The following is an 18,218-nucleotide window of genomic DNA, read 5'->3' as shown; positions in this document are numbered from 1 at the left end:
TTCAAACTTTCCCAGACACTTGATATACCGAATGCCAGATGTGTTATGGTGAATTCACTGCACTCATAAAAGACAGTGGTAAAGAAGGTACGTATTTTTGTTGCGCATCTGAAAAGTCTGAAAAAATTAGAGCTGACTCAAATGCCTCGTTCGTTGACCGATCCTTTTCTTCCTTTATGTATCATGTCACCATATCTCCTGCCTGACAGCTAGCTTGGCACAACACACGTGCCTCGTAGTTGACCAAAAACAACAGGCTGAACCAGCTGACCAATCAGAGCAGACTGTGCTTTTTAAGGAGGGGGTTCTTTAAAGTGACACCACCGAAAACTAAGCGTTTCAGACGAAGAGTCAAAGGAGGAACTGCATCAATGGACAGTATGAGAAAAATAATGTTGTTTTTCGACATTAAAGTACATAAGCCTACATAAGTAGACCTCGAAAATAAAATGAAGAACTTGTAAATGGGCAAGATATGGTCTCTTTAATACAGGATACAGGACTGAAAATAATGCAAATGAATGAAAGTCAGACGAACAATTGCACTTTTTGTTTAACCACTGTAATAACGTGAGCTGTCTCAGTTTATTACAAGCTTTTCTTCTGTGCCAAAATATCTCGCAACTTCCAATACATGTACAATGTAAAATTCTGGGCCCTTAATACATCAATAGAGAAAATAACAAGTGGTTTTTCTTTTAAGGTATTTAATTTTTTCATGCAGTAGTTTACCAACAAGATTAATTTTCTGTGAGCTTTCAGTTGATTCATTATTCTTTATTTTCTACCCTCATTGAGTGCACATACCCAGCTAATGATGTTGCATGGAAAATAATATATTCCAACAAAGACACAAGAACCTTTAAATAGGATTTAATCTATAATAACACGGAGAGAAAGCGTAAGAAGAAAACACAATCAAGTCGTTTTACACACTGATTTCCCCTGGGGTTTTGATTATCCCTGCAACATTTTCCTCCTCGCTCAAGTACTTTTTTAAAAAGAATTTCACAGTTACAGAAGCATCGATCAGCATCAGCACTGACCCCGTGTTTCGGGCACTGCATTGAAATTTAGCCAGTTGTGATTTAGGGACAAGTTTCCACTGATTCTCCCTATAATGCTGAAATAATGCCCGCAATTTTTGTAAAGGAGGCTCAGGTGTGCGTTTCTCGCGTTCAGTGAAAACTCAAATAACACAAAGAAAGCCAACATTTTCTACACTTTCATCTCACCAATACTGTGCTGACAGTGTGGACAGATGTATGATTAGAAACTTTGATTGTTTTCCTCCTGATTTTCCTCAAGGCCCACCTGCTTTTTGAATATCCAGGTATCTAGTTACCGTCGCTGTTTTTGGAGCTGTGCCTGTGTGTAAAACAAGCAGTAGGTCTTACATGTAAGTTAGCCCAGGGGGGAGATTGAAGGCGGCCCAGACTGATTTATCAGTGGATCATATGCTCTGCCTCTAAGCCGCTGAAATGTGTTGTGGTCACCGCTGACTTTCCAAAGGGAATCACACTGAGTTTCAACTGTCTTCATGACAAAGAGAGTGGAGGGGATGGAAATGCAGACGTAGAGGTGAGGATAAGGAGATATAATGGCAGACGGGGAAGAAAAGATGTGTGTGTGGGGGGGGGAGAGAACAGGCGATGCTTACAGAAAGAGGGAAACTAGAATATCAAACGGCATCGCAGAGTGAGCCGCCCTTCTATCTTGCGCCTGTGGAATGCAAAGCCACCAATATTTTGACTTCTCCTTTGGAAACAGCTGCGTTTCCCTTTTTCAAAGATATTTTTTCCTTATTTATCGGATCCCTCAGGAGAGATCCATCTCCTGGCCCTGACACTGGCTTCCTCCTCTAAATCTGGGACCAGACCGGTCTAGCCCCCAACACACAAACACAATCACACATGCACACCTGCTGCCCAAAAGCAGACGTTGACATCAGATCGCTATAGCAGACCTCTCTGCTGCCTGCACGTTCATAGAGGCCCACGCGCAAATAAAGGCGCGCAAGCTGGGGTACAAACAAGAACGTCCCCACTGAGCAACCTGGAAATAATGAATAAGCAGGCTACATACAGTACAGTAGTAGAGCAATGAGGACCACCGCACGCATAAACACAGGCCTGTGTGATCCGTCCTAAGATGGTTTCCCACAAACCGTGACAAACCAATAAAAGGTGATCCTTGACGACATCATCCCTGTATTGACACAGCACATAAATAAATACACAAATGACATAAATAAAATGAGACCTGGTAAAAATTCAAGCCCGCAGAAATGTTTTGTTTAGCTGAAAATGGATCCATCGAAACCCGCGGGAGTACGTCTCTGTTTACGGAATATTCACTTAGCACTGAATGGTGGGCGATTTAAAAAAAAGAGAGAGAGAGAGAGAGAAGAAAAGAAAAATCTTTTAAAGCAGACATTTTTTTGAGAGGGACTGTGGTCATAACCCAAGAGGAGGAGAATGAGTAGTCATCATCGGTCCAATAAATCGCGGTGGAAATGGAGCTAAACAAGGACGGAGATTCTTGAAGGAAGAGGGAACAAGATCAGAGGTTTCTTGTTTCTTTTTTTTCCCCTTTTTTTCAAACCATCAGACCTTTCATTTGTTAGGGTCACTGAAATCCACAATAAATACTGAGTTTAATGGTACCTAGAAGCCTGTTGTGCGTCCACCTGTTGTCCTACATTTGGGGATTTCATTTCATGACCAAGCAATTGCCAAAATGTCTTTATTCTCAGTAAACACTGATAGATTTACTGCAATCTTTTTATTTAGGAGACAGTTGTGAACTCAGACAAACAAATGTTTTTTCCCCTCGTATCGTATGGCAACGAAAGGACAACAAATCCCAACCATCTGAGCAACTCTAAACACAAAATCTTGTAGCATTGCAGGATTAAGCATTCTGGTTTAGGATTGTTGCTGTTAGTCACGTACGTTAGACACAGAGTGCTTGGTGTCACTGGTTTTGTTTATGAGCGTGGTGTTTGGGTTTATTTTCTTGTTTGTGTCGAATTGAAACTGCTAGTATTTTTTCTGCCAAATCCGCTCCGAACGAGAACAAGATGCCAGCGAAGGAAATGAACTCATAGACCAAACCCCATCAGATTTCTTGTTTTTGTTTTTTTTAATTTATTCATTTAAGCCACATCACTCAGATCATTTTTCCAATGAACTAAGCTGTTGCTAAACGATCTTTTTAAAAGTGTCTTAAAGGACCTGATGTGGATGATTTAGTGCCATCTAGGGCAGGGGTCACAGATTGCAACCAATAAATTCCTGGAGTGTAGAAACATGATGGCACATCATAAAACTGTGCTTCTTATTGAATGTGATGGGCTTATTCTACTATACCACAATTTGGGATTATATCATAGGATTATTCATTAATTAAAACACAGTGATGAACACTGCATTCCTACTATATTATATAACTCTGAAATCCTCTAAATCCACTGGACTTTAAAGCGACTTTTTGCTGAACTTAGATTTGTATTATCTCTTGTTGTGCTCCTTCGATAATTGAGAATTTGAAGAGGCATCTGGCTTTTCCATCCACACAGGACCAAATCTTTCATGAAGACTGCTGAAATTGGATTTGAAGTGTAGGCTGTTGTAACAGCTGCTGTACTGTAGAAGTGCATTTTTATTATCATCCCATAAAATGAATGAAAATATATTTTTTTCCCAACTCATTTCTATCCTGATTTCGTGGAATTTCCTCATAAATGTGTGAAAAAATTATGTCTTTTGATGACAGCTCATTGGCTCAGACCGGTGTCCAATGAAATGAACACTTGTTTTTAGAGGGACTTTAGGGGACATCACAACTGACCATTAATATCAGTGAGTGTTTGACTGTGGCCATTTGGACATGTAAGTGTTCGAACAGACTCAAAAGCTCTGTAAAGATTATAGATAAGGTGTAAAAGTCGAATTTGTGCATGAACTCGCAGGGTTTCTCCCCTACATACAAATGTATTCACAGATGCAAGTCACCTCATCTTTGACTTGACTGGCTTACAAAACAAAATTTGCATTTTGCAAAATTAGTGCAAGGTTTCGACATTTCAGTAAACTTATTGAACTTGAAGCAAATGCTATACCTCCAATCCAAACATTAGTATGCAAGATCCCTGTAGGAACTGCAAATCCATCTTATATTGGCTGAATAGTTTTTTTTTGTGAATCAGGGAATTGGGCCACAGATCATACTTGCGGATACTAATTTTTATCTTTGATACCGCTACTCGTGTTTTACGGCCAACTTAAACACCCAGCTGTCGAAAGCCGTTGTTTGTCCAACATACACATTCCATTTGTTTGCTGTGAATGTGAATTTGTTCAAGTTTAAAGTTTGCATAGGTTTGCTTCACCAGTCACGATAAACAGAATCGCAATGAGTCACCCCGAATGGAGCCAAAAACTGTTGTAACATCGTCTCCTTTAAGTACACCAGACATAAAGTACTTTATGCTGTGTTACATGACATACTTTTGTTGCAGTATCTTTCTTTAAATTATTCTACATTTTCTTACCTTATTGTACATTATTGAAGCAGGTCCATGTAGTGGAAAAACAACATTCACATAACCTTTTGGTTTAAATGCCCCCTGCATTCGAGTTAGTAGGTCCACGTCTTAATCCTGAGTAATAGTGCTTGAAGAGATGGAATAACATCTCCTACTGACACACAGGTATGACATGTCCAGCTACCTGGAGGCCATCTGGAGACTCAACAGAGAGCCAAGTCTCAGACCGCTACCACTCAGCTGTCAGTACATCGATGGAAAATACTGATACTACACAGTCCAACAGCCATACTTCGGATATCTATCTGTTAGCAAAGCCCCGGCAGAGGAGCAATTACACCAAATTATCCTCCTGCCCTCAGGGTTAGGCATACACGCACAAACCCACACACACTCCGCACTGGCTGAAAATCTCAAAACGACAAACGATAGATGCGTATCCAGACTTTCATTTTATCATCCTGTGTGGAATGCAGAACGGCGGTGATGGAGCTCGGAGTAGTGGGAACAAAAAATTAAATGCTCTGTGGATGTGTGTATGGGTGTTTGTGTGTGTCCTTGGACGGTACGCCTGACATTATGTGTCATGGTTTTGGATGGGCCTTTAGAAAAACGCAAATGGTTTTTCAGGGATTATGTGGAAGATGATGGCTGGAGAAAAAATGTGATTATATGGTTCAAATGGGGCCTTTGTTCCTGGGGATGCCTGTCCTGTGAGATCATTATGTACTGTAACCTGTGGGAGGTAGTGGAAGAAGAGCAGGCTGCAGTTTCAAACCATCAATGGATGTGTGTGTGTGCTGAATTGTTAGCCTCTCCTGAAGTGCCGCGTTGGTTTGTGCTCTTTGCTAGCGCTTCGTAGCTTGGATTCAAAGCTGCGCGATTCTGATTTCGAATGTTATTCATTTGAATGATGTGAAGTTGAAATGTAGATGTTCAGTGTCACAAAGATTCATTCTGCCTCGATGAAAGTGTAACATTTTTTGGATTGCTCTGGAAATATTCAACATAAAAGCCTTGCAACAGGTTGTGCACAAGCCCTCTGTTGTCTGTGTGAATGTTAGAGCAGGACAGGACTCATGTGCTTTTGTCCTGACCAAGAAACTCCAAACTCCCAAGAGTGAACATTTTTAGTTAAGCATATTAATCTATAAGCAATTACAACTGTTTTAGTGCTAACCCTAACCCTAAGTAACCCTAACCCTATCCTGAAAAAAAAAAATCTTAAGGAAAATAAATGCAATTACGACACATTTCTGTCTACTGTTTAGTCCTGGGTCTCAGTGTTGTTTTCTGTAAACTTCTCTTACTAAAACAGTGCACAAATTAGGGATAGTCGTCTATGCAATTTCCACACTTTACAAATTCATGCTGAGGGCCAGATTAGACCATCTGGCGGGCTGCTTTGGAGCCTCGGGCAGTATGTTTGACACCTATGTCCTCGGAGGTCTGAAGTCTCGCAGTCTCAGCATCTACTCCATCACGCTTCTTGAGCACCAGACAGGAACCAGACAGGTTTTTACCTTCCCCTCTGTTTTTTTGCGCAGAGAATTCAAAATTAGCTTTCAGAGTTCCGGGCTCTTGAGCAGATGTCATGACGGTTCTCAGCTGTCTGTCAGGAGCACATAGTGGTAATCATTTTACCGATTTCTTCTGGACACACAGGGTAGAGCTGTTGGCTGCTGCTCTGTGTTTGCTAATGGGGCTTGACAGTCTGCAAATGGGCTGGCCTCGCTGCCTCATATGCTCGCTATGGACGGATGCTGCCGCCCAGCCTTGAAGTATGGGTGGGAATGTGAGCTTTCGTCATGTGTCCCGTAAAGCGACTTTGACGTTTCCATCCGTACCTGTGTATACATACAGTGCCCAGATGCGTGTAATTATCCCGAATGCACGTCCGTAAGCCTTGTGTGTGAAATGTCTAGGCGTGTGTTTGTGCGCCTACATCCAGTGGACATAAAGTCTCGCTCTTGCCAGTGGCCCTTGGCTGGTCCTGTGGCTCTCAGTGTGTCGGCTTTGATGCAGGGTCAAGGGAGAAGATGAGAGCGCGCGATGGGCCTCCAAAGACGCACAGCGCATGCACATACCCTCGCACAAAGCTGATGATGGCTCCCAGCGGCTCTCCGGTCCCTTCATCCGTACCTCGACCCCAGGATATGCACTGCCAGCTGCTTGACTACAAAGAGCCAAAGCACTCAGCAGAAACAACTCCTGGTAGCAACCAAGCATGGTGGCAACATCTCAAGCCGCTCACACTATGACTTGTATTCAGAGCTGCCAGTATTCATCTGCTTTGTAAAGATCAACAGCTGTCCTGATGTTTTATCTTTCCACACTGTATCAAAGCCAAAGCCTGAAGAGTTTGAGGCACAAATTCTGGTTTCAGCCTCTTCAGAAAGACTGGTGTTTACAGCATAAAGATTCCACTTAATGAGATGTTTTCTTTTTCAATGAAACAGTGGCGTTTGCCAAAGTATCAACTGCAATAGTTTCCCCGGGAAGAGCAATCTGACAAGCCAAACCTTTAATTAGATGGGACTTTTGGAGGAATTAACGATAAATGGATGACTTTGCCTGACCTATCCTGAGAAACCATCAAATCTGAGAGAAAAACCAGACAGATTATGGGCAGTAATTACATAAACACAGATGGATTCTTCTCGTGCCTTGGACATCCCGGACATTTTTTGTTGGTTTAGCCATCCGGAGAGTCTTTAACAATGTTGACAGGTTCTTGGTGTGGGAATATGTAATTTGAAGGGTGTTTGTGTGAATGTTAAATTTCCATTAGTTTGCCTCGTTCACTCTCATTCTACTTCAGTCTGTCCTTCACTGGGATACATTGTGGGTTGTTGTAAATTACAGATTTCATTAAAAGGCAAAGATTTTATGAAGGTCTTCTGGGATCCAGTCCTTGCATGCTGTTTGCATAAAACCCACACAGAGAATGGTAATTGAGAAGATATTGGAATCTCGGTTTTTCTGTACAGAAACACGCACTTACACTGGCTGCGTGTTCCAGCGTTAGCAGAAAAAACAGAGGTCAACGCTGATTCTTTCCTGATGCGACGGAGAGGCAGAGACAAAGTCAAGCCGTGGTTGTGCAAGTGCATCATGGGATATGCAAATGCAGCCTTACGTAGTCCGCTGCACTCAGCAGACAATGTTGAAATCGAGGACAGTTTCATGTACCGTCAATCTGGTAAAAGGACTTAAGGCTGCAGTCAGAAAAAAAAGTCGTTCTTGAAAGTACTGTGGTAGGAAGCATCAAAGCACTGAAGTGAAATGACTGTCAGGAATATTTTGCATGTCTGTCGGAGGATGAAAAATTCTGTTTAGGTTGGCAGTATGAACCAAATCTCTCTATCTGTCATCAAAGTGGTACTTAGCAAATTTTACTGACAGATCTAATAGGAGCTCCCCTAAGACTCTAAGGCCACAGACGCTCTGCTCTTTACAATTTATATAAGCAGTAACGGCTACAACAAGCAACGGGAACCTTTCTGTAGCATTAAGGAATCTAATGTTTAAATATTGTGGCCAAATACTCCATGACACGGTTGATTTAAGACTAACAGCTGTCAGTGACCCTCTGTTTAAGGTACTTACTTACTTCTGCTCACAGATTTGGTCATTACATCCTAAACAACCTTTCATTGTATATTAAATGGCTTTTTTAAAGCTGGTGGGGGATTTTTGTTTGTTTTTATATTTATTTTTTCTTGTTCCAAGGTTGTGGTCATCGGTCACTGTCACATTCGTTCTGGTCTCATCTTTTGTCTGGTCCACCTGTTTGTCCACTCAGGCAGACCGCTTCCCCCGTGGACAGCGAGCCGTCTGGCTCCCAGTTTCACTCGCTTGTCTTTCTTTCAGCACCTTTTTCCCTTTTCCTTCCTTTCCTTCTTAAAGGGACACGCATCCCACTTTATGAAAACGCCAGCGTGTCAGGGTGAAGGTCCAGCCTCTGTGCAGGACGTGGACACTGCTCCTCTTCAGCCATTTCTTAGAGAGTGTGTTGTTACCTCGGGTGGCAGCTGGATTTTCACATGATCGCGTAGGAATCCATCTTACCAGGCTTCAGTCTGTCCAATTTTGAGCAAAGTCCAACCGATCAACAGCCTGTGCCACGGATTTTGATTACGAAATAACATACTATAGGCAAAGCAAGCTACACTGACTGCTTGCTCCTCTGAGCTGGGTTCATTTTGCCTTTTTCATAATATACAATAGTTCATTGAACTGTATGGTTGAAGTGAGCTTGTGATAGACAACACATGGTTCATCCAATCAACGCACCGAGTTTTCTTTTTGGAATTGCCTTTTTCCATTTTTTTTTCGGTGCATTGGTTGATTTATATGAATTTTTATTCAGTTTACGGAAAAGTTACATCACTCACCATTTATTAAGAGATCTTAGCATAAAAGAAATAATTTCAGATGTGCGTTCATTAACTAGTGAATTGTAAAATCAAATACAAGATTATTATTATAATATTCAGAAGATATGTGCTAATAGTGAGTCCTTGGGTATGGGCTGTAAATATGAATAATATAAAGTAGATACACGTGAATGCAAACTTTTCCCTATATCAGAAGGTTTTGAAGCCCTGTGCGCGTATACAGTATGTGGGCCGCCGTAATACCTACAGCAGCAGCGACGGGACGGCAGAGCCAGATGTTGCGCAGGTGGAAACGAGAGAACAGCTCCCGTCACAGCGTCCAAGAGAATCTGCACATCGTCCATCTCACTCTCTCTCTGTCACTAAGTGTCTCGCCCCTCCTCCTCCTCCTCCTCCTCCTCCTCCTCCTCCTCCTCTCATTGCGTCTCCTTCCTCCTCGCCCTCCATTTTTGTCCCGTTGGTCTCCCCGTATTCATCTCTCGTGACAGCTTTGACTGGTCTGGTCTTGTCATCTTATCCTGCTCCTCTCCCTGTCATCATCATCTTCTTCTTCTGGTGTTATTTTAGCTTATTATTAATGCTCCTTTGTGGTATTTTCGTTTCCATTCAGCAAATCCAATTTGATTCACCATTCACCAAAGTGTCTTTCTCAAACACCAAAAGAAAAACACTTTTTTAAAAAAATCTCTGTCATTTCCCGTTTCTCTTTCCTTCACTGCTTTCCTCTTAATTTCACCCTTTCACTTTTCTTATTATTTAATCCCCCCTCCTTAGTCATTGCGTCTTGTCTTTCTCTTTCTGTTTTGGGTGTTTCTCTTTCTCATAGGAGATTAAATCACCCGCAGCATTTAGGTGAATCATCAGAGAAATTCCCCAGCACTGGTTAGCCCCGGCTGCCTCTGTGTGTGGTTTGGAATCAGAGTGAAAATAGTCAACAGTTTTCGGTGAAAATTAACTTAGCCGCTTAATGTTTGTGTGTATTTTCTCGCGGGCTGCTTAGAAGTGGTGGGAGCATCAAAATTAAGCCATAAAATACAAATACAGATTAGCCTTTGTAAACACGACACATTTACATTCCTTTCCCGCGGTCTCATCGAGCACTTTCTGCACCGCTAATATAATCACTCCTTTCCCATCTTTAGAATCACTTGGAATGAATTCCTCCCTGAATCATCCAAATCCAAATCCCTTTTCCCTTCTGTGTGTTCCTGTCTCAAAGCTCACGTCATGGTGGATTAGCACAGAGGTTACGCTCCCCGTGCGCCTTGTGTGAAGACTTCCCTTTGATTTTGGACGCGAAACCTCGGCGGATTTCAATCGAATTTCAAGCTGAGAAGGTGGAGAGGCAGCTGGGATGCTACTTAGCCGCTGACGCCGCGGCTCCCAGGCCGCTCCGCAGAGTGTCGCGGCGATAAAACGCGCCATAATGTGAGATGCCACCGTAGCGTATTTCATCATTTTTGTTGTTGGTCTTCATCTGGGCGCCCCCCGCTCAAAACTACTCCCCGGTTCATCCGGACAGACCGGCGAGCCGTTGAGTGAGCTAAAGAGGGTCTGGAGGTTCAGATGTGAGGAAAATAAAATGTTAAAAGTAATGTGTCCTGCGAATTTCATTAAGGCCTAATGAAAGCGGCGCGTACATTTTTCACCTCAGCATAAACCGTTTACACCTAGACATGAATCTTACTCAGCCATAGGCGCATTTTGTAGCGGTTTTCGGAAAAGTATTTCAGGATACCGGGCTGTCCACAGCTTAATCCAAGGACCACTCTATTAGCACTTTTCCTACTTCACTGGAGGACCGTGACTAATTCCCACTTTCTGTCTGCGTCTAACTAGCAGTGCCCTGGCTATGTTTAAAACAGACCTGGTGGAAAACTGTTCACGGTGCTTAAATATCAAATCAAATCAAACTTTATTTATACAGCACTTTTCATACAAAATGTGCTTCACGCAAAATAAAAACAGAACATTTCAACAAATAATAAAAACCAAGCACATCTAATAAAACATCTAATATGAACACTATTACGACTGATGTGGTTTAACGTTACAAATATGCGGCAAATATGATAAAATATATTTTTAATTTGAATCTGTCTGTGTCTATGCGTCCGATCATTTATTTTTACACATTTAACATTCATTGCAGCACAAGTACTAAATATCACAGAAAAGCAAAACTTTCTCAAAAACCTACAGTTTATCAATGAGTTTTCAAGCCAAGATGTCAGTAGGTTGTTAAATGGCGAATATACAATTTCAAGCCCTTGGTCTTCGAGGCCAGGCTGTCTTGTTGTAAAGTCATTTAGAGTACCATGACCTCTGTTTCAAGCCTCCACACGAGCTTTGCAGATCTACTCTGCCTTCTAAACAAGAGCAGGCCCGATATCTCATGCAGTCGCTGCTGCTTGTGTGTGTGCGCGTGGGAAGCTTGTGGAGTGGCCACTGTCACGTCTCATAGAAGTCACGGCGACTCTGATGCGACTAACAGCTCATTCTCCATAGGTGGTTTCCAGGCTCAGATGTAAACTGAGATTCTTAAAATATTCTAATTGGCTTTGGCGAAGTCAAAGCAACTGTGTTGTACGTGTCCACCCTGCCTGCACCTCTCCCGCTCTGTTTGTCACTTGAGTTCAACATTTATGTAAGCTGGAACTGTCTGGGGATGAGGTGAGCTTTGACCTTCCTGGGTGTGGGTACAAGGTGGGGCTGGCACTTCTCGGAGACTCTTATTGGTTCCAGTGTTCTCACATCAACACAATTTTCTCTTCTGCTCCGGGGAACAAAATGTGTCACTGGTCCATTTTGGGTGGGGCGCCACATCATAAAATTACCAGAAAGTTTTAAGAAGCGTGGCTCCGGCACAGAACTACATTTTTCTTACATAAGCTTTGGCCTAAAAGGGTAAAGAAAATTTAGTCGCCCACTATTGCATTTATATTTTCAGAAAGTCTATTCATACTAGACCTTCAGCAGAGTGGACATGTATAACTGGACTGTACGTGTGGTAGTAGAATACTGTGCTGGTGGCTCTGTGAGAAAACTACATTTGTTTTTTTTCCCACTGGTATTTTTTTTTATTATTATTTGTTATCCCACTAACTTAGGTTCTGTCTAGCCAGACTAGTTCACAAACCTAAGCACTGCTTCTACGAAGTAAGCGAGCAAGTCCACCTAACTTAGGTTTTCTTAACTTAACTTAACCAGACTTGCCCTCTGATGCTGATGCTGCCGACTAAAGAAACCTATGAATTTGTGTTTACAACATGTGAAGCTGTGTACACAAAATGCTTGGTATTCAAAGGGTTATAATGGCAAATAAAGTGTAAGAAGACAGCTGTAGGACTCTAGAAGCCACACTTAGCAAAATGTAGGAAATGTGATGGCATACCGGTAAGATAGAGAGGATAGAGATTGAGAGGTCACTGGGGATATTAGTATTTTACTCATACATATTATAAAACCACAAAGAAAACTCTGTGTAATTACATTGCAGTATATTAACTTACCATTCACTTCCATCTTTTCTGGAAATGATTTCTCGGGCAAAGAACGTGTGCTATACTTTCGGTCCAAACGACCATCTGTCATAGGGTAGGTTGGAGGAGGAGTAGTAGAGCATTGTTGATGCACTGAAGAGCCTTTGTGGGTTAAAGGGAGCTTATGGTTGTCATAGCAAAAAATTTTATCGCTAAACTTCCTGCACCTCTGGGTAAACACGACCCCATTATAAAGCAGCATAAGTTAGCTAACTACTAACTTAGCTCGTATCTGCCTTAAGTTAGCTGTACTTTCTCAGTCTGGCTGCAATACCCGACTTAAACTCCAAGTTTGTGCAGATATCTTGTTAGAGAGATTAAGAGTTGTTGCCAAAATTTAATTAACATCACACAAAGCCATGTCCACTTTTATCAGTCTTAGAGCTAAGCTAACCAGTTGTTGGTTAACTCTATGTATAAATTATTTATGTTTAAGCAGAAAAGATGGTATTAATCTTTCCATTAAACCTCTACCATATATATATATACACACATATAAGAAAGCAAATAAGTGTATTTTTAGTAAAAAAGTCTGGTGAACTATGTTTGGTTCCAGTGTAGAAAGACTATTGTGTGCCTGTGTTTGTTTGTGTGTGCGGTGTGGCGTAGCATACCGGCAGAGTGTGATGAGTGACTAAGAATAGTAAGTGTGTGCCTTTGTCTGCTGTAGTTTCTGAATGAGAATAGTTTTTGTGAGTTACGCAGAAAAAAAAGCACACATTTAACGTTAATGTTGGCTCGGCTATTTCTGTACCGAACCTTTTAATTGCATACTTTCGTCATTTCCCTTTCTTTCCCTTCGTATCTGTCGACTCTAAAGGGCCTTTGCTGTGGGAGCAAAACCTCCGTCGGAGACAGGAACCGATTCCCCAGAGAGCACGTAATCATTATGGTGCATATTGCACTTAAAACATAGGAGGGAGAGCGTTTGTTGGTTTTTGTCATTTCACGGCGTCAGAAGTGGTCGCAGAACGTCTCGGAGTTTTCTTCTGCTGAAAAAAAAACGTGGGCTCTTGCTTCGGACTGATGATAACAGGGATTTATTTATGGAAAGCTGCGGCAACAGAAACCTATTAGACTTTATGTATAAATCATACGTTTGTGTGCTTTAAATGCTTCTACTGTCGACCTCTGTGCAGTGTCTGTGAAAAGGATATCCGCTCATCATTCACCGCTGTATATTTAGACAGGAACCCTGCTTGTAAATATACAATTTAATCCTATATATAGGAAATACATCTTGGACTTGAGACCCTGAAAAGGCAACGTATAGGCTAAAAGGTGATAATAATGTTGATGTGAATTCATCAGCTTAAGCACGGATCTTACCACTCATTTCTACTGGTGGTCAGTAGTTGCCTACCAGCAGTCATTTTTTTTTCTTTGGTTAGTCTCTCTGCGTTATCTTCCATTGTCTTCCTCCTCGTGTCTAATGATATGATTCTGCCTGTGTGTTTCCCACAGTGGAGTACGACAGGGAGCTCTCCCCGCGGCGGCGACACCACAAGGAGTTTAAGTTCAACCTCTCACAGATCCCAGAGGGCGAGGCCGTCACCGTGGCCGAGTTCCGCCTCTACAAGGAGTGCGTGAGCCGCGCCTTCCGCAACGACACCTTCCTAATTAAAGTCTACCAGGTGGTCAAGGAACACCCTGACAGGTAACACGTGAACACGCTCGCAACGACCAAAGCCCGACTTCCTCCACAAATTTAGATTGTTTGCACACACCGGTGTAAGTAGTGCATTTGTTGGTTTCAGCAATTCAGTGAAGCAAAATATTTGCTTGCGCTGTGTGGTTGAACCAATTACTATAAGTAAAGATGGACAAACCATGCAGTAACTTCCATCTAAAGGAACTGGTCAAAAATGTATGAGTGGGGATGAAGTGGGCAGGTGAAGCCTGGGCAATCATATGTCCCTCAAAATAGTCAGGCCCTTTGCGTTACTATAAGTCTTATAGTTACTATAGTAGCTGCAAAGTTTCATCTCCTGATATCCCGTAATTCTCTTAAATTCTGGTCACTTTGAGGAAGATGGACTTGAAATGAACTGGTCACATGACCCCATGCGTCTCTCGTGGGACGTCTGTAAAGGAGAATTGCACTTTTGCAATAAACCGTTATATCGATACGTCTGAAAACAACACCTCACAACAGCATAAAAGTGTTTTAGCGATATTTGCCAGGTATTGCGAAATGTTCCATTACTTTATTTTTTTTTAATTGCTATATTTGGATTTTGCGCATTTCTAGGGTGACTGGAAAAGCAGCAAGTGAGAACATTCACCATAGAGACCTAAATGATTTTCTGTGAACGTGTTTATTTCTAAAGGGATTGCGTTAGGTTTTGGAGCTAGCCTCAAGTGGCCGTTAAGAAACTGTCTGCTCAGTAGCTCCCAGTCGGGTTAAACCTCATATATCAAGTGGAAATATAAATATAGTTGTTTAGAATTATTTAATCAGTTCATTTTTCTTCCAGTTATCTTGCCAAACGTTTTGTCTATCCTAGAAGTTGCATGCGCACATCAAACATAATATCCAGCGAGGAAAACAACAACACATTGACACTTTCTATGAGCATTATAAATAGAGGACACACCAAGTAGCAAGAAATAACATAAATTGCCAGTAATTAATTGGTTAATATAAACAACATTTTTATGCCTCATCCATTTTTTCTCTTACAAAATAAAATATGTCATAGTAGGACTCGTAGGAAACTGAGATATCACGTTACACAAACACAGACAAGAACACTCTTGTTTTTCCTTGTACAGCATTTATCACTCATCTGATGACACTTTAAGATCTTGGACACAGTTTTATGTTCTTCATGTGCACTGATGCACCCTCAAGTGGCTCCTTAAGCCTGCAAAGCAGTTGCACTACTGTTTTTTTTGCTTTTTTTGCTTTTTTCTGAGAATCGACAGTGTCAACATAAAATACGGCGAAACCAGGAAGTGTGCAGAGTTGACTTTTCCTAAAAACGAAAAAAGGTAAAGCTCGTGATTTGTTTATCTGTGCAGGTATTCCTGTGTCTTGCACATACCCTAGTCTGTCACCAGAAATAGAACCTCTTCAAAATCCTCCTAATACATGCCAAACATTTACATTACGTCTGCAGGGCTGGGTAAACATTCAGTGAGATTTCTGAATGATGTTTGTGTTTTGTCAAGCCTGATAACATGAACAGAATGTCTGATATACATTTTCGCGTCCAACTCTTATAAGGCTCTGTATATTTAGTCGGTGATTACACACCAGATTACACACCCCCCCCCCTAAAAAGTCTGTTGGCACATGAAGAACTATTACACTTGATTAACACGTTACAGTGGGGGGTCTTTAACTCCCGGTGATTTCAGACTGCGCTCCAAGACCAAAGTTTAGAGAAGAACATCACACAGATGTTTGAAAAGTATATTTTTCTGTCTCTCAAAGGCTGTAAAGGGGTATCAAGAGCTACTTATTTGCTGCATTCCTGTATCCCTACAATGGTTAGTTTGTGCTCCCTGGCCTGGAGGTAAACCGCTTTATTTTTGGAGATATTTAGAGATTAAAGGGCCCAGATATCTCCAACTTCTGTATTATTGTAGGTGACGAGGGGTTTTTTTTCTTTTTTTCTTTCACATATTGAAGAAAATTACAGACTGCGTTCCTGTTGCCTTTTGCCAAACCCTGCGTTCGTAATGGGCCAATCAGCAGGAAGCCTGTTAACTTTCTCGCACCCCCCCCCCCCCCCCCCCCCGCCCGGCCAACCCCGCAAATGCCCGGCTCCTGTTTTGACTCCCAGCCATAATGATAGAGCGCTTAATTAGCCTGACACCCTTTGTACTTTTCATTTGATTGGGGTGGTTTCTCTAACAGCAGGCGAAGAATGTGTGAGACGACAAAGCCAAAAATGTGGCGGGCCTCGCGTCGTATCGGGAAAAGGCTGTTTTCATTAAGCGGTTCCCCATTTGGCAGCGTTTTTATACGTGTATTTTCATGTAATTCTAGTCCTCATTTGCTGCACACACAGTTTCATTAAACGCATAGAGGATCTTCCAGGTGTCTTAGATACCGCTTTTACAGTCTTACAAATATGCATCTCCGGGAGTTTAAAGGGTGAACTAACCAGGCCAGCTGTGATCTATACTCTTATTATGCCTTGCATAACGTTTTTTACAACAGTCACTGACAAGACTTATAAAGTGGATTTATTGGAGAACAAAAAAAGTACAACTTTGACTCCTGACCTTATTATTCCAGTTCATTTGAGCTGTCAGTTAATAAGAAGTTTTACAGTAGTGTCCCAGTAGGTTTCACCCTGCGGGGCGGCTCTCTGACGGGCTCCCTCCCGCGCTTTGTCACGCGAGCGGTATGCGACCGGAGCGCCCAGAGACGTACGCTGGCCCGTGCCGTGACAAACGCTTGAACCTAGGACTCGGACGCAGCGAAGGAAAACAAGGCGCGGGGGCCGGTCGCGCAGAAGCCGTCAGAAACACTCTCATTAATGACCAATAAAGGAGGGCCGCTGAAGCATGACTGCAGGGGCATTCTCCGAACACCTGGATGATTGCGACGCTTTGATGTCGGTTCTGGAGGAGGGGTCCGACAGGCCCGCTGCTGTGTTATTACGGCTGTAATGGGACGGTGGGAGGACAGGCCCTCTTATCACTCACACTCTGTCTTTTCCTTATCTCCTCGGCTCTCTTTTCATTAAATGCTCGTCCCTTTTTCTTTTTCTTTTTTTTTACCCCCCGTCTGACACATTCCTCCATTTGGAAACCCGATTTCATTTCACGCTAAATATCGTAAATGATGTTAACATGCGTGTAGCCTGATACCAAACTTCTAATTCTTTCCTGAGCGCTCAGAGAGGTGGACCCGAAGGTCACATCCACGCTGAAGTAGAATTCAGTGCGGTTATCCATCTTCCTGTCGTTTTGTTATGATACTGTTACCCTGACACAAACCATCTTAGCTCGCTCTCCTCTCTGATTTTGCTGCGATCTGGTGCATAGCATCAAAGTGAGGCATACTAAACAAATTCTACTAATGCAGTTTGGCAGTTTCTCAAGCGGCCGGTCGTGGCTGGCTGCGAAAGTGACTCAGTTCCCACAGACCAACTATGTTAAAGGGTCAAGAAAACACGTGCGCAAGCACGGTTAAAAACGTGGCAACGACGAGTGGGCGGCTCCACTCAAATTCCACCCGTTTGCCTATTTTTGCGCTAGCTGGGAGTTTAGCAGGGCAGACAATGCTAAAATAGCGACAGATAGTTTTCAGCTTCTGAATTGTTCGTCGGGAAACCTGTGAGGGACGTCACGCTCCTAAGTGACTTATCTAGAAAGGCAGCTCGGTTTACGAGATAAAAAGTGGTTGGTTCGAATCTTTTCCTTCAGCAGTAAGGTTCTACTTGCATTTAAGTTAAATCTTGACTTGATCTGATTTCATATTTTCTGGCATAACATTGGGCCTTCTGAGGGCGTCCAGATCCAAAGGTTTAGACCATGGTCCGTGTTATTTACGTGTCCTATCAGTGGTCGTAATGTTGTGGCCGCGTGATCGGTGTATTAAACATCGGCGTGTTCAACTGGAGCTCTATTCCAGTTTGGCATCAGTAAGCTTCCCATGGACGAATAAAGACACTGACTTCATACATTTTGACATTTAGCTTCAGACCGCCCATCATCTGAAAACATTTTCGTGTATATGTCACTACTGGCACTATTTAGCCACAAGCA

The 18,218-nt window shown here is 42.4% G+C and overlaps 1 protein-coding gene across 3 annotated transcripts in view; it reads left to right on the top strand.

Annotated features, from left to right (window-relative positions):
- bmp6 (bone morphogenetic protein 6) overlaps positions 1–18,218 on the top strand; it is a 48,729-nt gene that overhangs the window by 13,535 nt on the left and 16,976 nt on the right. For all 3 annotated transcript variants that reach the window (XM_047568258.1, XM_047568255.1, XM_047568257.1), the window contains one exon: positions 13,956–14,148. In XM_047568258.1, coding sequence (XP_047424214.1) covers positions 13,956–14,148 — 193 coding nt within the window. The remainder of the gene's footprint in view (positions 1–13,955; positions 14,149–18,218) is intronic.

This window comes from Mugil cephalus, chromosome 18 (assembly GCF_022458985.1).
Source record: "Mugil cephalus isolate CIBA_MC_2020 chromosome 18, CIBA_Mcephalus_1.1, whole genome shotgun sequence".
Lineage (NCBI taxonomy): Eukaryota > Metazoa > Chordata > Actinopteri > Mugiliformes > Mugilidae > Mugil > Mugil cephalus.
This window is presented reverse-complemented; position numbering and strand designations above follow the sequence as displayed.